The 19,780-nt window shown below is 43.2% G+C and overlaps 1 protein-coding gene across 2 annotated transcripts in view; it reads right to left on the reverse strand.

Annotated features, from left to right (window-relative positions):
* The window catches only part of PALD1 (phosphatase domain containing paladin 1), a 1,202,673-nt gene that overhangs the window by 714,444 nt on the left and 468,449 nt on the right, over positions 1–19,780 (reverse strand). For both annotated transcript variants that reach the window (XM_086922256.1, XM_086922257.1), the window contains exon 2: positions 11,435–11,632. In XM_086922256.1, the coding sequence (XP_086778382.1) occupies positions 11,435–11,632 (198 nt within the window). The remainder of the gene's footprint in view (positions 1–11,434; positions 11,633–19,780) is intronic.

Here is a 19,780-nt window from a genome sequence, read left to right on the forward strand (position 1 = left end):
ATGCAAGTTAAACATGAAGTTGGGTACTAGAGATTGGGTCTGTGCCGCTTTTGTTATGATTCGGTTCAAACCATGGTGCCTTCACAGCCATATGCACAGTCCATAATCGAACTTAAGCCATTATGTAAATAACTCCAGAGTGGTCTAACAACTATAGAAATCTGGCGGCTTCACCAACAAGTCATTTCCCCAGAGAAGACATCTGCGATGGGGCAAGTTTCTGGTGCCTTTAGCACACAAATGACCAGGGAGGAGGCATGCACGATCTGCAGAGATGCTCGACCTAGCTTATCTAAATGCCTGCCACGTGTTTCTGTTCATTGTGGTTCATATTTGAAATAACATCACTAAACCTGAATGCACAAATAACTTTGTTCTACAACTTACTACCCATATTTTAAGAGTCAATGCGAGAGCACGGCACATTGACCGACCAGAGAGATCAAAAGTCGAACAACAATGTTCAGTACAGCTTTGCATACTTTGCTTTAATAAATAAAAGTATTAAAATACTATTCAACCGATATATCTGTGGGTATCCTGATGCATGTGTATACTCTATAAATATAACTTTTGGTCGCAGTCTATTCTTGGTCTGTATACCTGGCTATTACTATGACACATGTACTTTAAACACAAGGAGAGTGTGAGGGAATTTAAGGGGCACACTCATCTTTACGGGGGACCTGCCTAAGGGGCTATTCTTGGCCTCCCAGAAGTGAATTAGTCTAAAAATAAAAAGAGAGTAAGTCCTTACACACAGAATTGGGCTGTCGGCTTGCTAGGTCAATAGCAGCACACCTTTTATTTAGAAGCGCTGTCACTCACCAAACAGTTGTTTGATGACATGCTTCACCAAACCCTTCTGTCACTTTTTTTCTGTCTGTCTTTGTTTCAGTCAGACCTTGCTGGCTTTCGTCTGGTTTTTGGATTCCTGTTCCTCCCTAGGTACAGGGGTTACCTATAAAAACATATGTACAATCTATTGTGTCATACAGTCACCTGAGAGAAGTCATACTCACTCCGGTAACTCCAGTAAGCCTTCCGTATGGTTGATAAAAGGCAGAGGTTTAGCAAATACATGAAGGAAAAAAACAGTAAACCCACAAATGATTGTTTTAAGGTTTGCATACAGTTATTGCTAAGATCATTTTTATGACCAGTGTGTGTGAGAACCTCTGGTTAAAGGAGACCACTAGGTGGTAACCCATAATGTGTCTCTAAAAATACAGTGTGGTGCATACAAAGGGTGCTGAGATGCCTGTGCAAAGCATCGCACACACACACAGTCAGACTGTGTGGAATATAATGTGGCCGTGTTAAACACTCACATAGCCTTGAGTGGGCATGTACTCCCTAGGCTCAGGATGAGGGGCGCGCCTCTTAGTCAAACTTTGGTAAATACGGGGGACAAAAAGGGGGAAAAGCGTTCTCTATATACAAATTAAAAAGCTCCCTCACCCATTGTCCTCCTTCTTAGGGTATACCGACTTACACCATCAGAGGTCCCCACCCATTTGGGCACTTAATTTCTTCTCCAATGCCAGCCCTGTGCGTACAACTGGCTCCTGGAGCTCACATTAAAGAAGGAGCTGGTGCTCTGCTTCTGGGTTCACTGCAGGGGGCATGATGCAGGAAGAAACAAAAGACTAGACCACATGCAGTAGTGCAGTGGTATTACCTTACCCAGTTCGAGTACCGGGTGGGGAACTTAGCATGTGTAATTGTTCCACCAAATATTATTGTCTGGGAAAGACGTCTGCAGTTGCTGGCAACAGCGATATTGCGATCACCACTCTGAGCAATTGGCTATTCCATGTGGTGGGAACCATTTGGCCTGCTTTTAAACAAAGTGAAACAAAAGGGATGATTTTTTTCTCTCATCACTGTCATTTTACTTCTTTGCGTCCCTGCATTGCCAGCAGCTGCCTAACATCTCTATGAGGGACGTTCTGTTTGTGACAAAGACAGGACCTATATTCTTTCCCACCAGGCAATGGGGTTGGATCATCCTGTGGGGGTTTCTTGGCTATGCACTTACATACACGCTAGGCACACGGAGAAGGGATTGCATAGTAGGAGTACATCTGATTACCACTTTGTTTTATATACCTGCATATATACACTGTTTTAGCACCATGGTAGAACTTTATCTGCTATTTCCTCTTTTGGTGCTTGTAATCACTTATTTGCGTCTCTCTACTGATTATCACAGCACATGTATTCTGTACAAGGATAACATTGGTTCAATAACTATATTGAATACATCCCATTATATAATCTCTGAATATTTCTCTGAGAACAAGAGTGCACAAGTGACTCAGTGAAAGGGTTCTACATCGGTCATCACGATCCCTGAGGAGTCAGGGTTGTCATGTTTAGTGGTTGCCCAAAAACATTTGCTCCTTGTTTGGGTTAGGGGGGCTTATGCTGGCACTGTGAGCTAGCTGGCCTCTAGGCCAACATATAATATGGGGTGTATGGAATCAGTCTAGGCACCTTTACTCAAAGTTTATGTTGTCCACAAACGCACAGATCCTACGAATTAGTGGAACTGCCCAACAAATCCTCATTTTCGGAAAAAGAGTAGGGACTTACCTTCTTTTGATTTCCAGACTGTTACTATGCTACAAACATCCCCAAACTACAAGCCATACCACAAAATCAGAGTTCCTATTGCCCTGTTATCCAACTTCACATACAATTTCCCTCTCTGAAAGTCTCACCGGCCCCAAAGCCATACAAATGATAAAGCAAGGCAAACTTAACAGCACATCCTAAATTCCACACAAACATGCATCTTAGAACGATTTAGCAGAAAGATATCATACCCTCATTTGACTAAAACATTTAAAGCTTTTAAACCAATTGGTGATTCTTTTTAGTAAACCATCTGTGTAGGTTGGGCTATGGACACAATTTATCAAGCTCAATGACAATTTTTTTTTAAATGTAAAATGTAACAAAAACAATCCACAAGGTCTTTAGTCGACTCAAACGCATTTTAATTAACATGACTCAATTCAATTCATAAGCTTTATTCGATTATTTATAAACCATCATAAAAGCTAACAGTGTTAAATATTTACATGACAAAATAAATAACAAAACAAAAAAAGCATAGGTCACAGTAAATGGAGCAGCTCAATTGAAGACAAGTATTCGGCCACACAATTAAATTTATACAGGTAAATCAGATTTAAAAGACCAGACTTTTCCTATGGGACACAGCTTTTAGAATAAAGGTTGCGGTAAAAAAAACAGATATCCAAAGTGTCAAGTGCAAATAGTAATTTCATGGCATGGGCAGTAGTAGACACAGAGTATTTCATAAAAACAGGTTTAAGATAACATAGACGAATGTGCAAGTACAATGGGCAGATTAGCATAAAGTGCAATGTGCTTTGTTTGGTGGTGCCATCACACGGACAGGGGCTTGAACTATATATTTTCATCTCTGGAAATGCCACCAAATTATGGGCAATACCTAATCTTAGCCTAGTGAGAACAAACTGATGTGATTGTTTGGTGATTGCTTTTAAATACATAGGCATGCCCTGGCCATCCTCCTTGTTTGAATGGTAAAAAACATGGGTTGTAAAGTGGCTACATTGGACTTTGCGCATATTGGATTTAATCCCCAGGAAAACATTTTTAACCTCCTGTTTAGGTAAATTAACAGCACTTAAAGGATCATCGAAAATGTCCAGATTGAAGATTTCTTTATAGGACGTTAAAACTTATTTTAACCAGGGGATCTTGCGAACATTGTCCAGCCGAAGACAATCTAGGATAATTCGCCTGGTAAATCCTGTTTCGTCCTTTGCCCAGATTGACCTCCAAACCATAAGTGGTCTCAAGCCCGTTAAATCTGTCAGATGATCCAGCCCAGCCTCTTTATGGGACAGTTCGGTGGATGCCGAAGAGGGGAGGCACAGAAGTCTTTTGAGGAACTGGTTCTCTGTTACTTGCAGGTCCCCATGGTTACAGTGGCCCCATACTCCTGAGCCATATAGGGCAATGGAAGCGCATCTATGCCTGGAGACGTTTAACATATCTTGGATGCGACGGCTGCCCAATTTTGAAGCAAAACAAAATACTCCCGAGGAGCTTTTACCCATCTTGGCCTTCACGTTTAAAATCTCGGATGCCCATGACCCACTACTATTAAAAGTTATGCCAAGATAACAGAATTTATCCACAACCTCAATTCTGTGTTCTTTAAACTGGACTAGTTTAAGTTGTTTCACCTTTTTCCCACAGGCCATAATAAAGGTCTTAGAGTTATTGATTTTTAGTTTTCTCCCCTGGATAAAATCATAAAAGGAATTCATAAGATTTCGGAGACCATTTGGGGTTCTCGAGAGAAGGACCGTATCATCTGCATATAGCAGTACCGGGACTGGGTGGCCCTCTATCTGGGGGGAATCAGCTTGAACCCTCTTTAGTTCGGACTCCATAGAATTTATAAAAAGGGAGAAAAGTAACGGAGCCAGCACACATCCTTGCCTTATACCGGATTTAACCCTGATCTTCTTGGTGCATTCCCCTGCCTGGCCAAAGCGAATCTGGGGTGAGAGCTTGTTATATAGTCTGGCCAGGAAATAAATTATTGCTGTCGGAGCTCCCATTTCAAGTAGAGTGGACCATAAAAGAGTATGGTCCACCAGATCAAAGGCACTTGAGAGATCAGCAAAACAGAGGAATAATGAGCCCTGTTTCGCTTTGGTATATTTCCCTATGATAAGATCAAGGTTGATGCACTGCTCAATTGTCCCAAGGCCCTTGCGGAAACCAAATTGAGAATCCGCAAGTATTTTATTGTCCTCTGCACATTCCTCCAGTCGCGCTAGTAGGACCCTGCTCATGATTTTAAGTGAGGAATCCAGGAGGGAGATAGGGCGGTAGTTCTTAGCCTCTCCTCTATCTCCCTTCTTGTAGATTGGCAGGATTATGGATTCACTCCAGGTAGATGGTGTACTATCACTAACAGATGCGTTGAACCCCTGGGTCAGGAGTGGACTCCAAAGTGCCTGGTTGGTTTTATACAGGTCGACCGGGACCCCATCCGGTCCCGGTGCCTTCCCCCCTTTGCTCTTACTGATGGCAATGTCTACTTCTTGGAGGGTAATCCCCAGGGGTAACTTGGGTATAATAGGGACGGCAGAAAAGCTATCATGAGCCTCCCTGGCTGGATCAAAGATTCCTGTGAAATATTGTACCCAGTTGTCCTCGCTAACTTGGGCAGTTAGTACTGGGAAATCTTCCTTTTGAAGGAAGGGACTATTGACCGTGCTCCAAAAAAGCTTACTATCACGCAGCTCTGCCTCTTTTGTCAGGTTATCCCAGGCTTGCTCCCTTAACTCCTGTTTTCTACAGATGAGTTGCTGTTTATAGGTCGACCTGAGGAGTGTGATAACCTCCCTGTCTCTGGGTTGTTTTGACAGAGCCCTCTTTAGTTTTTGTAAGGATTTTGTGCAGGCACTGTCGAACCAGCCCACGGCTGCCCTCTTGGATATGCCCTTGGTGAAGGTAAGGGACCTTTTTATTATAGTGCCAAGTTTCTCAAAATCAGCAATAATGCACCGGGGGGTAGCATCATAATCCAGACAATTAAATATCACTTCCGACCCTGCTCCCAAAATTTTACGCATCAGCTTCTCCGAGTTATCTCCACACCATTTAATACGAATACCATTTTGCCTGCAAGGGGTTATATCATCTACTATCATGCGCTTATCGCTGGGCAGGGACCCCCAGATAGAGGTCGCCATTGTGATGGTATTATGATCGCTGTTACCAAAGTCTACGACAATCGGGACTGAACAAAATGGGGCAATATGTACTGATACCAGTAGGTAGTCAATAACGGACGCCGAATTCCTTCCAACAAAAGTTGGAATAATGTTACCCTCATTATCTGTAGCCGGGTGTTGAATTAATAAATCAAGATTTAGCATAAGGGAGTTAAGAGAGTCACCGTAGGGTGTGTGGGTAAAATGTGCCCGATTTTCCCCACTGACCCCGTCAAACCCACATACATTTGTAAAGAAGTGGGGACAAGTACGAATGTTGAAATCCCCACCCCAAATGATATCATAGGACTTATGGGTATCTTTACAAATTTTCCTCACAGCTATATCAAGCTCATCCACAACACAGGTATTTGTAACATCAAACAAGTTATTATCATGGTTGATCAACAGAGTTTCATGACCCCTTTTGTATTCCAATCTTAGAATTTGTGAATGGAGGCCCACAGTTAAATGCGATTTCACACGTGCAGGTAAATTCACAGAGAGTAAAATTACAAGCCCACCTTTGGCCCTACCCATGTTAGACCTTTGCGCAGGGTTATTATAAGACACAAAACCATCAAAAAAGATATCTGTCGTTACCCATGTCTCCTGTAGGCATAAGACGTCAAACTTGGAAAGAGATTCACTCCAGCCCAGAGACAACGCTTTCCGGCTCCAACCAGCAATGTTCCAGCTAGCAAGTTTGAAGCCAAGGATACACGGTGTAGGTTCAATAGTCTCATGGGCACTGTGGTCGGTGAAATTTCATCAGGGGTGACCATAGATGCTGGTGGGTGGTGAGTGGCATAAGGGTCTATGTCCCGGAGTACAAGATGGATAGGAATGGGGGGCATTATGGGGGCTGGGCCCATTGGTATGCTATTACCCTTAGCCTCTCGTATACTATTTCCAGTGCCAGGAGGGGGGGCTGGAAGCATGAGTCAGGGGTAGTCAGTCGACTCCATCTAAACAATCTAGACAGCTGAACCGGTTAAAATCACAAAAGGGGGTGTTCGGGGGCATCATAATCAGTCTTGCATAATATCTTCTATACCTACCCCTCCGCTCAACCCTGGTCCAGTCGTTTCTACCTCGGTCATGGTACAAATGGTTGGGGGGGGAAAGAAAAAGGACACTGGTAGCGTCTGAATGGTGGAGTCGAAAGATCTATTAAAACCCGCACAAATATGTGAGACCGTTCTAGGGTCTCTGAAGCTGACCGTTATACAGTCCCCATTTATAGACTTTACGGTTTTACCCAACCAGGGGACCCTTCTAACCATGATGATTTTGTTATGAAGATGGGCCGGGAGGGGTCTGTTCCAGTTCAGCCATCTAACAACTTTACTTTTGAGGAATTTAAAATTCTCGGCTTCCCCGGCTTCCAGCGGGGGGGGCTCCAGCCAAAACTACCATGAAGCGATTAGCTTCTGGTGGCAGGTCTGGCAGGCGCGGTCTAGGGGCTCTCAGTTCTGGGGCTGAGGAATCTATTTGGCCGTCAGCCGTTACCCCGTAAGCATTAGCCAAAGTTTGGACTGGCCCTGATGGTAGCAAGGGGGGGATTTTATTATTGTTAAGATGGATTGGGGCTAGTGAGCCTATAGGGGGACAGGGCGGATTGGGGGCGTCTTTCGCTAAAGGGGGACCGGGGATAGTGGGAGTAATTTGTGGGTGACACAAAGTGTTAGGCTTGGTGGATTTAGCCAGGATGGCAGCTGTAGTTTTCTCGATGTTAGTAAGTCGAAGTTCTATCCATTCCATTTTGGACTCTAAAGGGAATAGAACTTATTTAAATAGGGCTCCCAGGTTTTCAAATGTTATCTCCTTACTAGGCAGGGGTTGAGTTTGACTTAATGTGTGATTGGTGATATCGTGTTTATGCTTGGCCGATTTAGATTTTCCACCCGATTTCTTATTATAGGACCTCTTGCGTTTAGTGGCGGCCCCTTCTTTAACCCCATTAGACATGATGTTATTACAAGAGTCTTCGGGTTCAGAAGAGATGGACACATTGTTGTCAAGGACTAAATCAATTTCAGGGAGAATTTCATTAACCAGAATGTCCAAATCAAGAGCCCCCGGATTATCCTCCTTGGGTGTAGTGGCTTGGCCAACCGCATTAATAATAATAGTCTCAGTGGGCCGCTCGGGGGTTTTAGCGTTAGCCAATGTTCCAAGGGATGATCTCTTTATAGCCGATAGTTCCTTTGATAAGCGTTTTTCAAGGACGTTTATTTCAGTGTCAATTAGGGTATTGGCTCTAATCAGGAACTTTTCCATACCTCCAGCTATAGCGCCTCCGGCTAGAGAGGTCTTGCTCCTTGTTTCACAACAGGACATCTTCCTTCACTAATGTTGGAGTGGGTGGCGACAGATGCAAGAGGGGGGCCCGGTCCGGTCAAGCCCGGTCACGAACGGGCACAAACGGGCCCGCCCTTGGCCCGGGCTTCGCCCGGCGCCGTCCCGCGTGCGTCCCGCGTACGCGGTGAAAGGCGTGACTATAAGAACAGGGCAGGTTGGGGGCGGGAAGAGTCACAGGTACGCCTGGTGTACTCCGCGCACGGACCTCTGGGACTCGCAGTCCCGCACCCTCACAGCCGAGTCTCCTCCCCGGCAAAAGCACAGCAAGTCCAGGCAGGACGGGTCCTCAGGTAACCTCCACACGTCAGGGAAGTCAATGGCTCCAAAAACGGCTACGAGCGACTCAAGAGTGCTCAGGTTTAGAAAGCCACTTGTGCCATAAAGTGGTATTTATATTAATGCTTGAAATATAATAACATTATCAACATATGGCAATATTACCTGCATTGTAATTGAACACTTGTTTACATTGTGCTTCGTTGGCTGGCAGTACATGGACTGGTATGCCCAACCAATGCTTATTTTGGCCCTTAAATTAAATAACTTAAACCTTACACCTATAAAGATGTATTGAAAACTTGGTTTTCCAAGCATCAACTTACATTATAAATTTTCTGAGCTCTAGTTATTGCTATGCTTCTTTCCATTCATTCATTCTGAAGCACGTGAAGAAAATAAAACACAAAACTCGCTTTCCCTGGCTAGTTTTTCCAATGAGACTGAAGTAAATATAGGTGTGGAGCAGAGTTACCGCCCCTCCCCCAACCTCCTCAAAACCAGAAGTGATTTAAAGCTGCATTTATCTCACACATCCCCATATAATTTAAAAAATGGCTGAGATGTTTGTGATAAAAAACATGGTGGCATGAGTAAGTCTTATCCGAAAATCAAGTACTCGATCACACACTTCTCCACCTACCAACTGTAAACTATACATCAGGAAAACCCAAAATGACACTTAGGCCTTATAGTCCATCACCACTGCATGTTCCCTGTAGGACCCACTCATTGTCACCCACCCCCTTCTTCTCCTATAATCCGCTAACCGTTCTTGGAGTGCAGCAATCGTCAATGCATATATGCACCCTTAGGCTAACCTGATCACCAGTTCTGGCCTGCATTTTTTTTGTATGATGTAAAGTCCAGACACTGCTTCAAAGGATGACAAAAACCCATGTTTTTCGTCATACTGCAAGACTGAAGTCTTGATCTGCGGTGGCAATATACATGAATCGAACAACACGTTTATGTTCTGACATCATGAGGCCCTGCTTCTGCCTGGCAAGTCTTTATGCATTCTTGGAATGTATTTTAAGGAAGATCCACTCAAGCTGAACTGTATCTAATCCCTGTGTCCAGCTGCTCAATATTTGATGTTTTTAGGTAGAGCCTAAAGTCAGCGCACATGCGCTGCTCTGCGAGCCATGCTGTTTTGGAGTATGTATTTGAAGCCCGCCCACATCTGTCATTGGCTTGTGTCATTGTCCTTCGTAATGGCTAGCTTCTGATTGGTTAATGGGGTTGTTAGTCCCTCCTTAGTACTGCCTGGTCTTCATTTGTAACCTCCCATGAGGACTGGTCCTTTTACGTCTGTTGTTATATGGTACGTCTTCATTAGTCTGGAAGCACTATTTTATTTAATGCATTTCTCCTGCTGCAGGCAAGACATGCTTTCTTTCGCTCCATGCGCCCTTTCACTTTTAAAGCAGCCCGGGACAATTCACGGCCGCTTCTTTTCAATGAAATTGGTCTCGTTAAAAATGTTAGAGGCTTTACCTACGTGTTATCGACATCTCCGTTTCAGTCTTACCTTGGGAGAAGAAAGGCATGTTTCGCTCAGAGAGTGGTGACATGATTTTAACAAAGCCAGTCTAGCCACAACCCGAAGATCCTGGTCCACTTATCAAAGCCTTGAAGTGAAATTACAATTACATAATTCTACTAATGCTACGTTTTAATGTAGCAGCAGCAACTTCTCAAAACTGCTCATTAGGGACCTCTAGGAGCAGCTTTTGGTACTGCTAACTTAAGCATAATGCCAATAGGGAGAGTTAATTGGAAGTATTTTTCTAGTCCAACAATAAAGTGCGTTATTTCAAATACAATGCAACAGAGATCTACTTCAGTGAGACCAATCTTAAACTACAAAATCTCATATCCCCACTACTTCACCTCACAATGAACGGAGCAGAGTACCTCCAAACTTTGAAAAAGATTCTTCCTTTCCCTACACGTTTTGCATTGACCTATTCCTTAGAGTATACATTTAAAACATTTCTAACCATATTTGCAGCCTAGGTGGTACAGATGATTTCCAAAGTGCAGACCGTGCCACTGACATTGGGATGAGCCATCAACAGTGTGCCTGAGCTGGACTGATCTCCAAATGCCTTGAAAAGCCTAATAAAACTGCATTCAAATCTATTGGAGATATTGCCCTCCCCCCAAGGAGATCCAAAAACACCTCAACCCCTCTCTCACCCCCAAAAGTTTTCACCCTGTTACATTCCCAGATAATACGGATCCAGCTACCAGGCTCCGAACACCTAGGACAGCGCTCAGAAATATTTGTGTTCCACTTATGTACAGTGCAGAGGTATAGTATACCATCCATTGAGCATATTGTTGCATTTTCTGAAAACTGGCTGGTTGCGATCGACATCATATGTCATCTATGTGTAATTGGATTGGCTTCAGATGAGTGCGAACATCATGTTTAAGCCTTCCTTTTTCATCAAATTCCCTCTTATCATTGATCATGTCAAACATTTTGACAGAGTACTAAAATCTTCTAAAGAAATGTTTACAGTTTGTATAGGCAAGTAAACTTGCTCCTGCATTGTCACCAAACCATTATCCACTGGAATTCCCTCAAATGCTCAACAAAATGATACTCTGCAAACAGCTTCAGATTTGTGTGGGTGTTTTGAAAATTAAGTAATCAAACTTGTTGAAGGATGAATGATTCACAAAATGCTGAAGCATAGCATAGCGTAACAGGAAACCATCCACACCTTACCCTAGAGTCAATGCTTTAATTCTGTCTTACTCCCTCCCCCAGGTAGCACTGTACTGGTACCCCAAAACTGTTACTGGCCTGGGCACAAAGGTAACACCAGGAGAAGATTAAACCAGTGATGGATCCCCATTGGCCCATCCCTAAGAGAGGTTAATTTAGCACTGAGCTTTGGCATGCTGCTAGTCAAATGCTAAATTAGCTGTGCTGTAATAACTTGAGGCCCACCCAAAACCGCTAAGAATGTAGTGCAACTCACGAGATGACAACAGGTGCCACTTTGTTGGTGATGATGGACTTGGCTTTGTTGTTGTGGATGCTCACTGCCTGGAAGGAGTGGATGCTGATAGAATGGTTTTCATCCATGCTGCCGTTGCGTTGAACACTTTCAAATGGGGATCCTGCCGTCACTGTTTGTTGAGCTGTGCTGGCAGTTGTACCCATACTCCAAAACCGGCTATAACAAAAATAAAGAGAGAGAAGGACGAAAATGTTAGAATATCCTGTGAAAAATAACTTGACATACAGAAGAGGTGGCAATTAAAGCTTTCATAAATTGCAACTTTATGGTACTTTCACTAGAAAATTGAAAAAGGAAATGAACTATTCCTCCCAAATTGAACATTATCTCCTATTCATGTGAATGGTATGTATAAATGGTTTTGTATAATGCAGTACATACTCCTATGCCCCAAGTAAAGTGTATAACATTGCACTGAAATTACTATTTTCACAAAGGATCATTGTTAGCCCTGAGCAAAATTCTAATTTTCAGCCAAATTTCCGAATTTTGCGTAATGTGATTTTTCTCAAAATTTTACTTTGCAATTTTGAGTGACACTTTTAAAGTGAGTATACACCAAGTGAAACAATATTCTGAGAAATCAGTGTGAGAAGGGTTCCCACTGAAAAAGTCTGACATTTCATACAGCTTCACAACATTTTAAAGGACTTCATGCAATGTTGTGAAAAAATATGCAAGTTGACACTCTTTTAACCATTACTTCAACCAGCCAGATTCACTATCCTAATTACTGTATTCGATGATTGGACGCTAGAGCAAAGTAGAGACACTGGTAAGTTGAGTTCATGTCAAGAAAAGTTAAAAGTCTTGTCAATGAGGGGAGAATGTGAAGCCAAATGTTTCTGCTGCAGCATCCCTGTGCCACCCTGTCCTGAATGCATCGGTTTTGACACACCGGGTGAGTGTTCTTGCTCAAGAGACGCGGGTTATGAGTCCTCTAAGAGGTGCCCCAGTTCCAAATAGGAGATGTTTCTTTCTAGAAGAATACTTAACTTTGCTGAATAATTGGGTCCACACTCAAAATTCCACAGTTCAATGTGTGTGACAAAAGGCCAAATGGCCATGGTACGGAATTACCAATGGTTGGTGGCATCTGATCGATAGTTCCAGAAACTTTAAAGTAACCACCAAGCCCTTGAAATAAATCCACACAGTCCCTATTACTTGGACAAATACTCCACCCATTTGTTAGATGTGTCTGTAGAATAAGGGAGGTGGAAAGGAGATACCCATGTGTGATCTTGTGGCCCCCATGATGTAGATTTGTTACATTACATTCCCATCATGACACACTGAATAAAATACACAGCATGTAAGGGAGGTTCGACCCTGGAGGGCACATTGTGATCATGTGTGGACCGGCTTGATGTTCACACAAAAGAGAAGGTGACATGAGAATGCGGTGGTCTTTGACGACGCACACAGTATATGACATAGGGTGGTGTTACAATATGAGAATCAAAAACATTTGTGTATGCTTGAGCTGCGGATGGCTTTGAGCAGTCTTGCCTGTGTTAAAGATTTGTGTTACTGTGACCATAATATGTATCTGGGGTTGTGTTATCATGTGGAGTTGGTGGGTGTTCATTTATACAGAATGGCTTCGCATTCGCCTAAGTGTCAATTATATGTGCAACATGTTCCTGGGTGTGCAAATTGTGGAGGTTTGTGTAGATTGACTCCGATAGCTCCTGGAGGAAGTGAAGGAGGATGTAAGTTGTGTGTGCCGAGGATAAGAAGGCGCTTTATGGGAAACTGGTCAAACAAGTGTGGAGTATGAGTGTTGGGAAATGTTGGAGTATGTCAGCATGTGAATATCAAATACATTAATGTGAAAAGAAAAGCTGCAATAATTTGGGAAACAAGTACAAACGACCCACGGATAAAGTTACAATCATGCATTGAGATAAGATAGAGCACCGAGTAGGACGCTGGTTAAATTTCAGATTGCTACAATTATGGCACACAAAGCAAGATTCTGGTGGCTGTCAGTGAACCGCGAAGGGCAGGACAGAGTAAAGAGGAAATCTGTTATGTTATTATTATTATTTATTTTTTAACTAAACTGAGTTCCAAGCTGTCTAGTGAGTTTCCAATGGAATTAGTTACAGCAAAATGATACTGAAATAATGCCAAATCGTTTGTGTGAAGCAGAGAAAGCCGTGAAATGTCTGAAAGACGTGAACTCCATAGAAAGATTTACAATTCTGTCTGGAATCTAACAAATCAGGCACTCAAAGAAAATAGATCAGGCTTGCATTTTGAATTACACGCCGGACCTACATTCTTTACCAGTGCTCGCTTGGTCTGTTAACATATGTGTTTCTGTATGTATGCGAGTGGCAGTCTGTCTCTGTGTGTATGACTGAGAAGTGACATTTTACTTTTTTGAGTGTGAAATTCAATTTACGAATGTAAAAGCTTCTGGACAGGTCCATCATATACCACTGCTAGGGTCTACAGATTTTCAGCCTTCTTGATAGTGGAGGAGATATTTTTCACTTCTGTGCAGAGGGAGTGGGTATGAGGCACGTGGGAACAACTTTCCGAGATGAGGGAGAGGTTGTATGACAGCGGCATACGTGGCTAAACCACGCGAGCCTCTCAAACCCGGCCCCAACAATGAATGTGTCATAACAACACATTCCTTTACCTTGCATGCCTTTACCACACAATTTCGTGTTAAAGGCATGTTTGGTAAAGGCCTGTGTGGTAAAGAACACACCCCAGTCCCTCTTGCCTGAGCCTAAAACCCAGTCCCATGTACTTAAAACGACCGACCCGCCCTTGAGCCCTAAAACTGCCACCAGCCCTGAACACTATCCCTTCCCAATCCCCGCTGTGGGCCCTAAAACTCACCCCACGTCATAAAAATGTCCCTGACCCAGCCCACCCGCCTTGAGCCCTATAACTTCCCCAGCCCTGAAAACTGCCCCTTCCCCCCACCGCACCGTTGTTAATAGTGCCATTATTGATAGTGGAGGCTCGAGAGGTTGTGATAGTTACAATGGTTGTGGGAGTGATAAAGATTGTGGTGGCGCAATAGCAGTAGTGATGGTGGTGACAGTGGTGATGGTAGTACTACGTGTGATCGTGGTACAATGTCAGTTAGAGTGCTGGTTATAGCAGTAGTGATGGTAGCAGTAAAGGTGATAGTAATACTAGTGATGGTGGTGATGTAAGTAGTAGTAGCAATGAGGGTCAGTGGTAGTATTGATGATGGTAGTGAAAGTGGGAGTACAGGTGATGGTGGTAGCCATAGTGGTGGTAGTAGCAATGGTGGTGGTAGTGATAGTTGTGACAAGTAGCTCTGATACTGGAAGGTTGAGAAACAGCGGAAAAGTAAGACGGAGTGAGACAAACGAAGACAAATGAGGAAGCAGTCAGAGGTGTTTACTTGAGAGTGAGTAAATCAGTTACATGCGACTTAAGTGAATGCAAATTCACTGGAAAGTTGTGTACTAAAAAGAGGGCCTTTTCCACCATCTTGCAGGATGGTAGAAGCAGAAACGCAAGTATTTTGGCACGATATATAAAGGAGGTAGGAGGTGAGAATGGGAAGAGAAAGGAAAAATTGAGTCATTGGGTGATAAGATAGTGAAGAAGGAAATAGGTGAAACTGAGAAAGGGTGTATATGGCCAATGTCTGTAGCACGGGTAAACCAGACCAAAATGTGTAACTATGCAGGAGCAAAAAATTTCACAAAACTTGTGACTATATGCAGTTTCTGGATTGATCATCAAATGCAGAATATGGAGATCAAAAAGTGGTGTTTTCAAGGATCAGTTCAAGCCAGCCACCTTTAGTAGGATTACGGTAAATTTGCAAAGATGACTGCACTGTTGGCAAATGTAAGAACAGCACCGATAAGAGTACAAGGTCACGAAGGAGCCAGGAAAGGGATAACACTGCTGTGTCAGGAAGCGTTTCAAGAGACTCTGTAAATGTCCGTCCGTATGTGACCGCACGCTGATCAAACAGGGATTTCCTAGACCCAAGGGGCGGGGGAGCTCATATCACTTCCGCACATTCCAAGCATATCCAGAGAGAGGGGAAACCACAAATGTGCAATGTGTGTGGAGGGATAGTGAGGAGTATGTGTCCCAGAATCCTAGAAAAACTGCCACAGGAAATACTTTCCCTATTTTACCAAGATAACTAAATATCTTAGAACAGCCAGAAACAGCTACAGATATTTCTGGGCGTGTGTTTTATAAGACCAATAAAGGAAACTATACCACCTGTTGCCAGCAGTCATATGATCTGGTCAGTAAGAGGAACCGCCCCTCTCGCATTGGCAGAGTGCCCCGCTTTCAAAAGCCAATAAAGGGCTTTGGACCCAAAAACTTTCCAGGTGTTTAAGTGCCAAGCCTGAGCGTACTCACTGAATGATAATGTCAAACAGCGGGCGACCGCCCAATGAAGGTTGTCATCATTTTTGTCCCTCACACAGCACTAGTTTCTGCTCAGAGGACAATGCTATGGGCCGGTCATTCCAAATCGTGCTCGCAGCATTTCGAAGACTCTTTCCCTGATTAGTGACGTACAGCGCTAAGAATAGTAGCACAGAGGAAGACCAGACCTTTTTGGGTACACTGGGTCCAAGCCCTACAGATATTTATGAACTACTACAGCAGGCATTGTAAATGGAGTTGGTTCGCTGTTGGTGGCAACCAAAACATTTCAACTTTGTTTCTGCACTGCAGGTCTTCTCTGTGGCTGCAAAGATCTACAGCTGCTGCAAAGGAGTGGCCACCTTTTAAGAGATCTCTGTAAAGAGCTGCACAATAATCTTCATAGCAGAGATGGCGGTGTCCCTAAAGTGCAAAAGGATTTCCCTGTAGTTTAGGGTGCAGCCTGCGCAGTAACCTAAGATGATAACCACAGCTCTAGGCCCCAGGGTCAATCTTCTGTTCCATGGAAATCTCCAGTTTAAGGCTCAGAGCCAGAGGTTTGACCTTGATCAACGGAGGAACTATACAGCCATCTACATTAAAAGACGTGCACCCTGTTGGGATCAATTCAAACAATTTCTGTGGGTCCACAGTTATGATCCAGCAAGATGAAATTTCTCACTAAATCAGTGATTCACTGCTAACTTTTCACTGTTGAAAGTCTCCTATAAGGCAGCCAGTTTAATTCTCTTCTGGTCCATAATAGCCTGCTTGATGTCATGCATAACAGGTGGGCCCATATGCATAGGCTAGTTTAAAATATGGCAACTGGCACTGCCTGATGAAGGGAGAGTTTAAAACTAGTAACAAGACCAACCAATCTTTATGTGAGGCTTAAGGCTTGAGAACTTCCCCTACATTTGTCACCATGGGACAGCGGTTGAGCAAGCAGGATCTCCCCTCTGATGAGTAGGCCTTGATTAACTGCATCAGAGTGCTGCTATGAAAAATCATGGTTGCCTGTGCCAAGATGCCCTTATGTTTAGGAGTGTTTATGTTTAGGAGTGCCTTGGGCCTCATGAAAATGTCGAGGCATGTAACAGAACTGGATGTGCCATTGTACTGCAAGCAGAAAGCATTAAGAATAATCCATCAGGGAATAGAGCAAAGATGTATTTTGTTACTTATAGCGAAATGGGTGGTGTGCTCAACTTGGCCACAAGAAATGTTTGGCTTAATTAGTGAGATACCCAACAGTTGAATGACCTGGATGTGACATCATATAATAGACATCCTCTTGCATTTCTCATGACCACTAAAACCCACCATTCTTCATTGTTTGGGTTATTGATAATCCATTGCAAGCTTTGGATTCAGCCTGCAAGCCAATGGCCAGCCACACGTGATCCAAGGAACACTTGAAAGGCAGATGGTGGCTACTATAGGAGTTGGACAAATTGCCAGCGGAGGCTAGAAAATAAGAGTGTGTATGATCAATGCAACACTAAAATGTATGCTTTAACTATTAAAATCCTCAAAAAAATATAAGTAAATAGTCATCAAATACTTGTGGCTGCAGTAAAATTCCACAGGGCACTGAAAGCAATGATGGCACATGTAGAAAGACATACACAAACCATTTGATGGCACACAGGAGAGCAGTGCATGCACTCCCTGCACACACTTTAAAATAATATTAGCACAATTCCGTGTGAGCAGTGAAGTATCACACCTACCTACAGAGGAGGTAGGACACAAATTAAAATTGCCATTTGTACTTAAAAATAAATACACAAGGGGACCTAGCTTGGTTTGGGTACTGATGATATTCTGAACTGACTAACCAATGCCACAATATCATATTTACAAAAGGGGGTGGTGATGAACAGAGTGTCTGAATTGAGCAGACCACTCTTACCCAGTCCAAAGATCAGGGCTTGATCCATCACCGTTATTTATCTCACTGCCCCATCCCAGCTCAGAACCTATCATATACCACCTTTCCAGCCAACTGATAGACCTCTACTTTAAAAGTCTGCACCGCATACATGCACCAACTTTCGAGGATTTTCTGTATTTTTACTGGCAAATAAAAGGAAGATATAATAAGAAAATGCAGCAAACCTGAGATGTGAAAATGCTCTACTGTCAATGCAGCGAAGAAAAAAGACAGATTGCATTTGGCCACTCTACATCGGTCTGTGGATCAATGGTGAAGCAAGGCAGGCAGTGAGTGCATCACTAAGCCTTCCCCGAGAGCACCATATTAGGTTGCATTTTTTATCTGTACAGATGACAAATGTTCGAGAATGGTATGTCAAGGGATAGGCATCGGCATCGAAAACAACCAACGTGTCACACTCGCTACACAGGACATTTTTACCTTCTTGAATTTTCGCAAAACCAATTTTCTCATATGTATGCCAGTATATTGTATATTGACTTTTAAATTGATTTTGCATCCATAAAAGGTAATTTTTTTTGTAACTGATTTTTGCCAACTGTTTCGAAACAGCTGCAGTAAAATTGTGATGTGCTGTGTAAAATGCCTACCTTTTCCACTGTGGTCATTAGACTTTAAACTCTTTGCCAGCCCAGTAATCAAGCCTTGCAATTAGAAGGGAAATGTGATTCAACAAATGCTTTCTTCCACTTCACTGCAGCTCACTTGCACTTCCCAAGGACTCCGCAGCAATTGACAAAAGCTCCCTTGCACTTTGCAAAGGTGTTCATGTGCTACAAACAAGGCGCTATTCTAGCACATAGAAGAAGACTTGTATGCACAAAACTATATACCGGTCAATATAGCCATGTTATTCAGTTAGAATCATAAAAAAAGGTTTCGAGAGAGCACTAAATGTGGCTGAAGTTGCCACTTCCAGTGATTTTTCCCTACACCAAGAGTGTGTACTTCTCTGTACACCCTTAACTGTATGCGGAGCACCTGTATAATGCAACCACAAGAAGTAACTAAGTAACGCGTGCCTTTCCCCTTGAAATGTGTTGGAAAATAGCATAGAGGGAAAAGCACAAGTGCCGCGTGTTATCTTCCAAGCCCAAATTTTAAAAAAGTGACGGATATTACATTGGGAAAAATATAAAGAAGGGATGAGTCAGGGACTTTGTATAGTGGGCCAACAACCACACCCCCTACTCCCACTCCCCTTAAAAACCACAACTTAGTGAGCTCCGTATGCTTCACTCATAATCCACCTGTGGAACCTAGCCGTGGCATACGCAAGTGACACTTTACTTACTACACAATCTGTTCAACTGTAGTAACAACATGTCCTAGTCTGTGAACTCTAGCCATTCTCCCTACAGTGCATGCCTGCTGATGCCAATTTGCTGCCAGAAAAGGCCTTCACCCAATTTCGAGTGTGAGGGAGGATAATCCACTGCTCCTCTGAAAGTTTGGGAATCATGGATGTTTCGATCTCCCATGGACGACTCCTTCACTCCATTGATTCTCGACGATTTGGGTGAGTGGCTGGGCACATCCACACTTTGAAAGACGACAATGTACATTCCAGCTTAGGCAAGGACACTGCTTTGGCAATAGCACAGCGGATGCCTCTAGCTGCAGGTCACCCTTGGAGCCTTGAAAGTTATCATCTTGTGTAGTGACTTCAAGTGATCAGTCAAAAGTATTAGACAAGCGTCCATGAGTCGAGAGAGCATTAGAGATGAAGGGGAGCATGCATTACGGATTTGTGGAATGGACAACACTTTTCTTCATGGTATCCATGAGTGAACTGCATATGTGCCATTTGGCAGTTTAATTCTTTAAGGTGTTTGATGTATATTGACCATGGTGAATATCCCTATTTTATTTCTCGCCAATGGGACTCATCCTCATACAGTTTGGCACAGGAACCTTTTTCTCTATGTGGACTTCTTGGGTTT

Source organism: Lissotriton vulgaris, chromosome 5 (genome assembly GCF_964263255.1).
Source record: "Lissotriton vulgaris chromosome 5, aLisVul1.2, whole genome shotgun sequence".
In the NCBI taxonomy this organism is placed as follows: Eukaryota; Metazoa; Chordata; class Amphibia; order Caudata; family Salamandridae; genus Lissotriton; species Lissotriton vulgaris.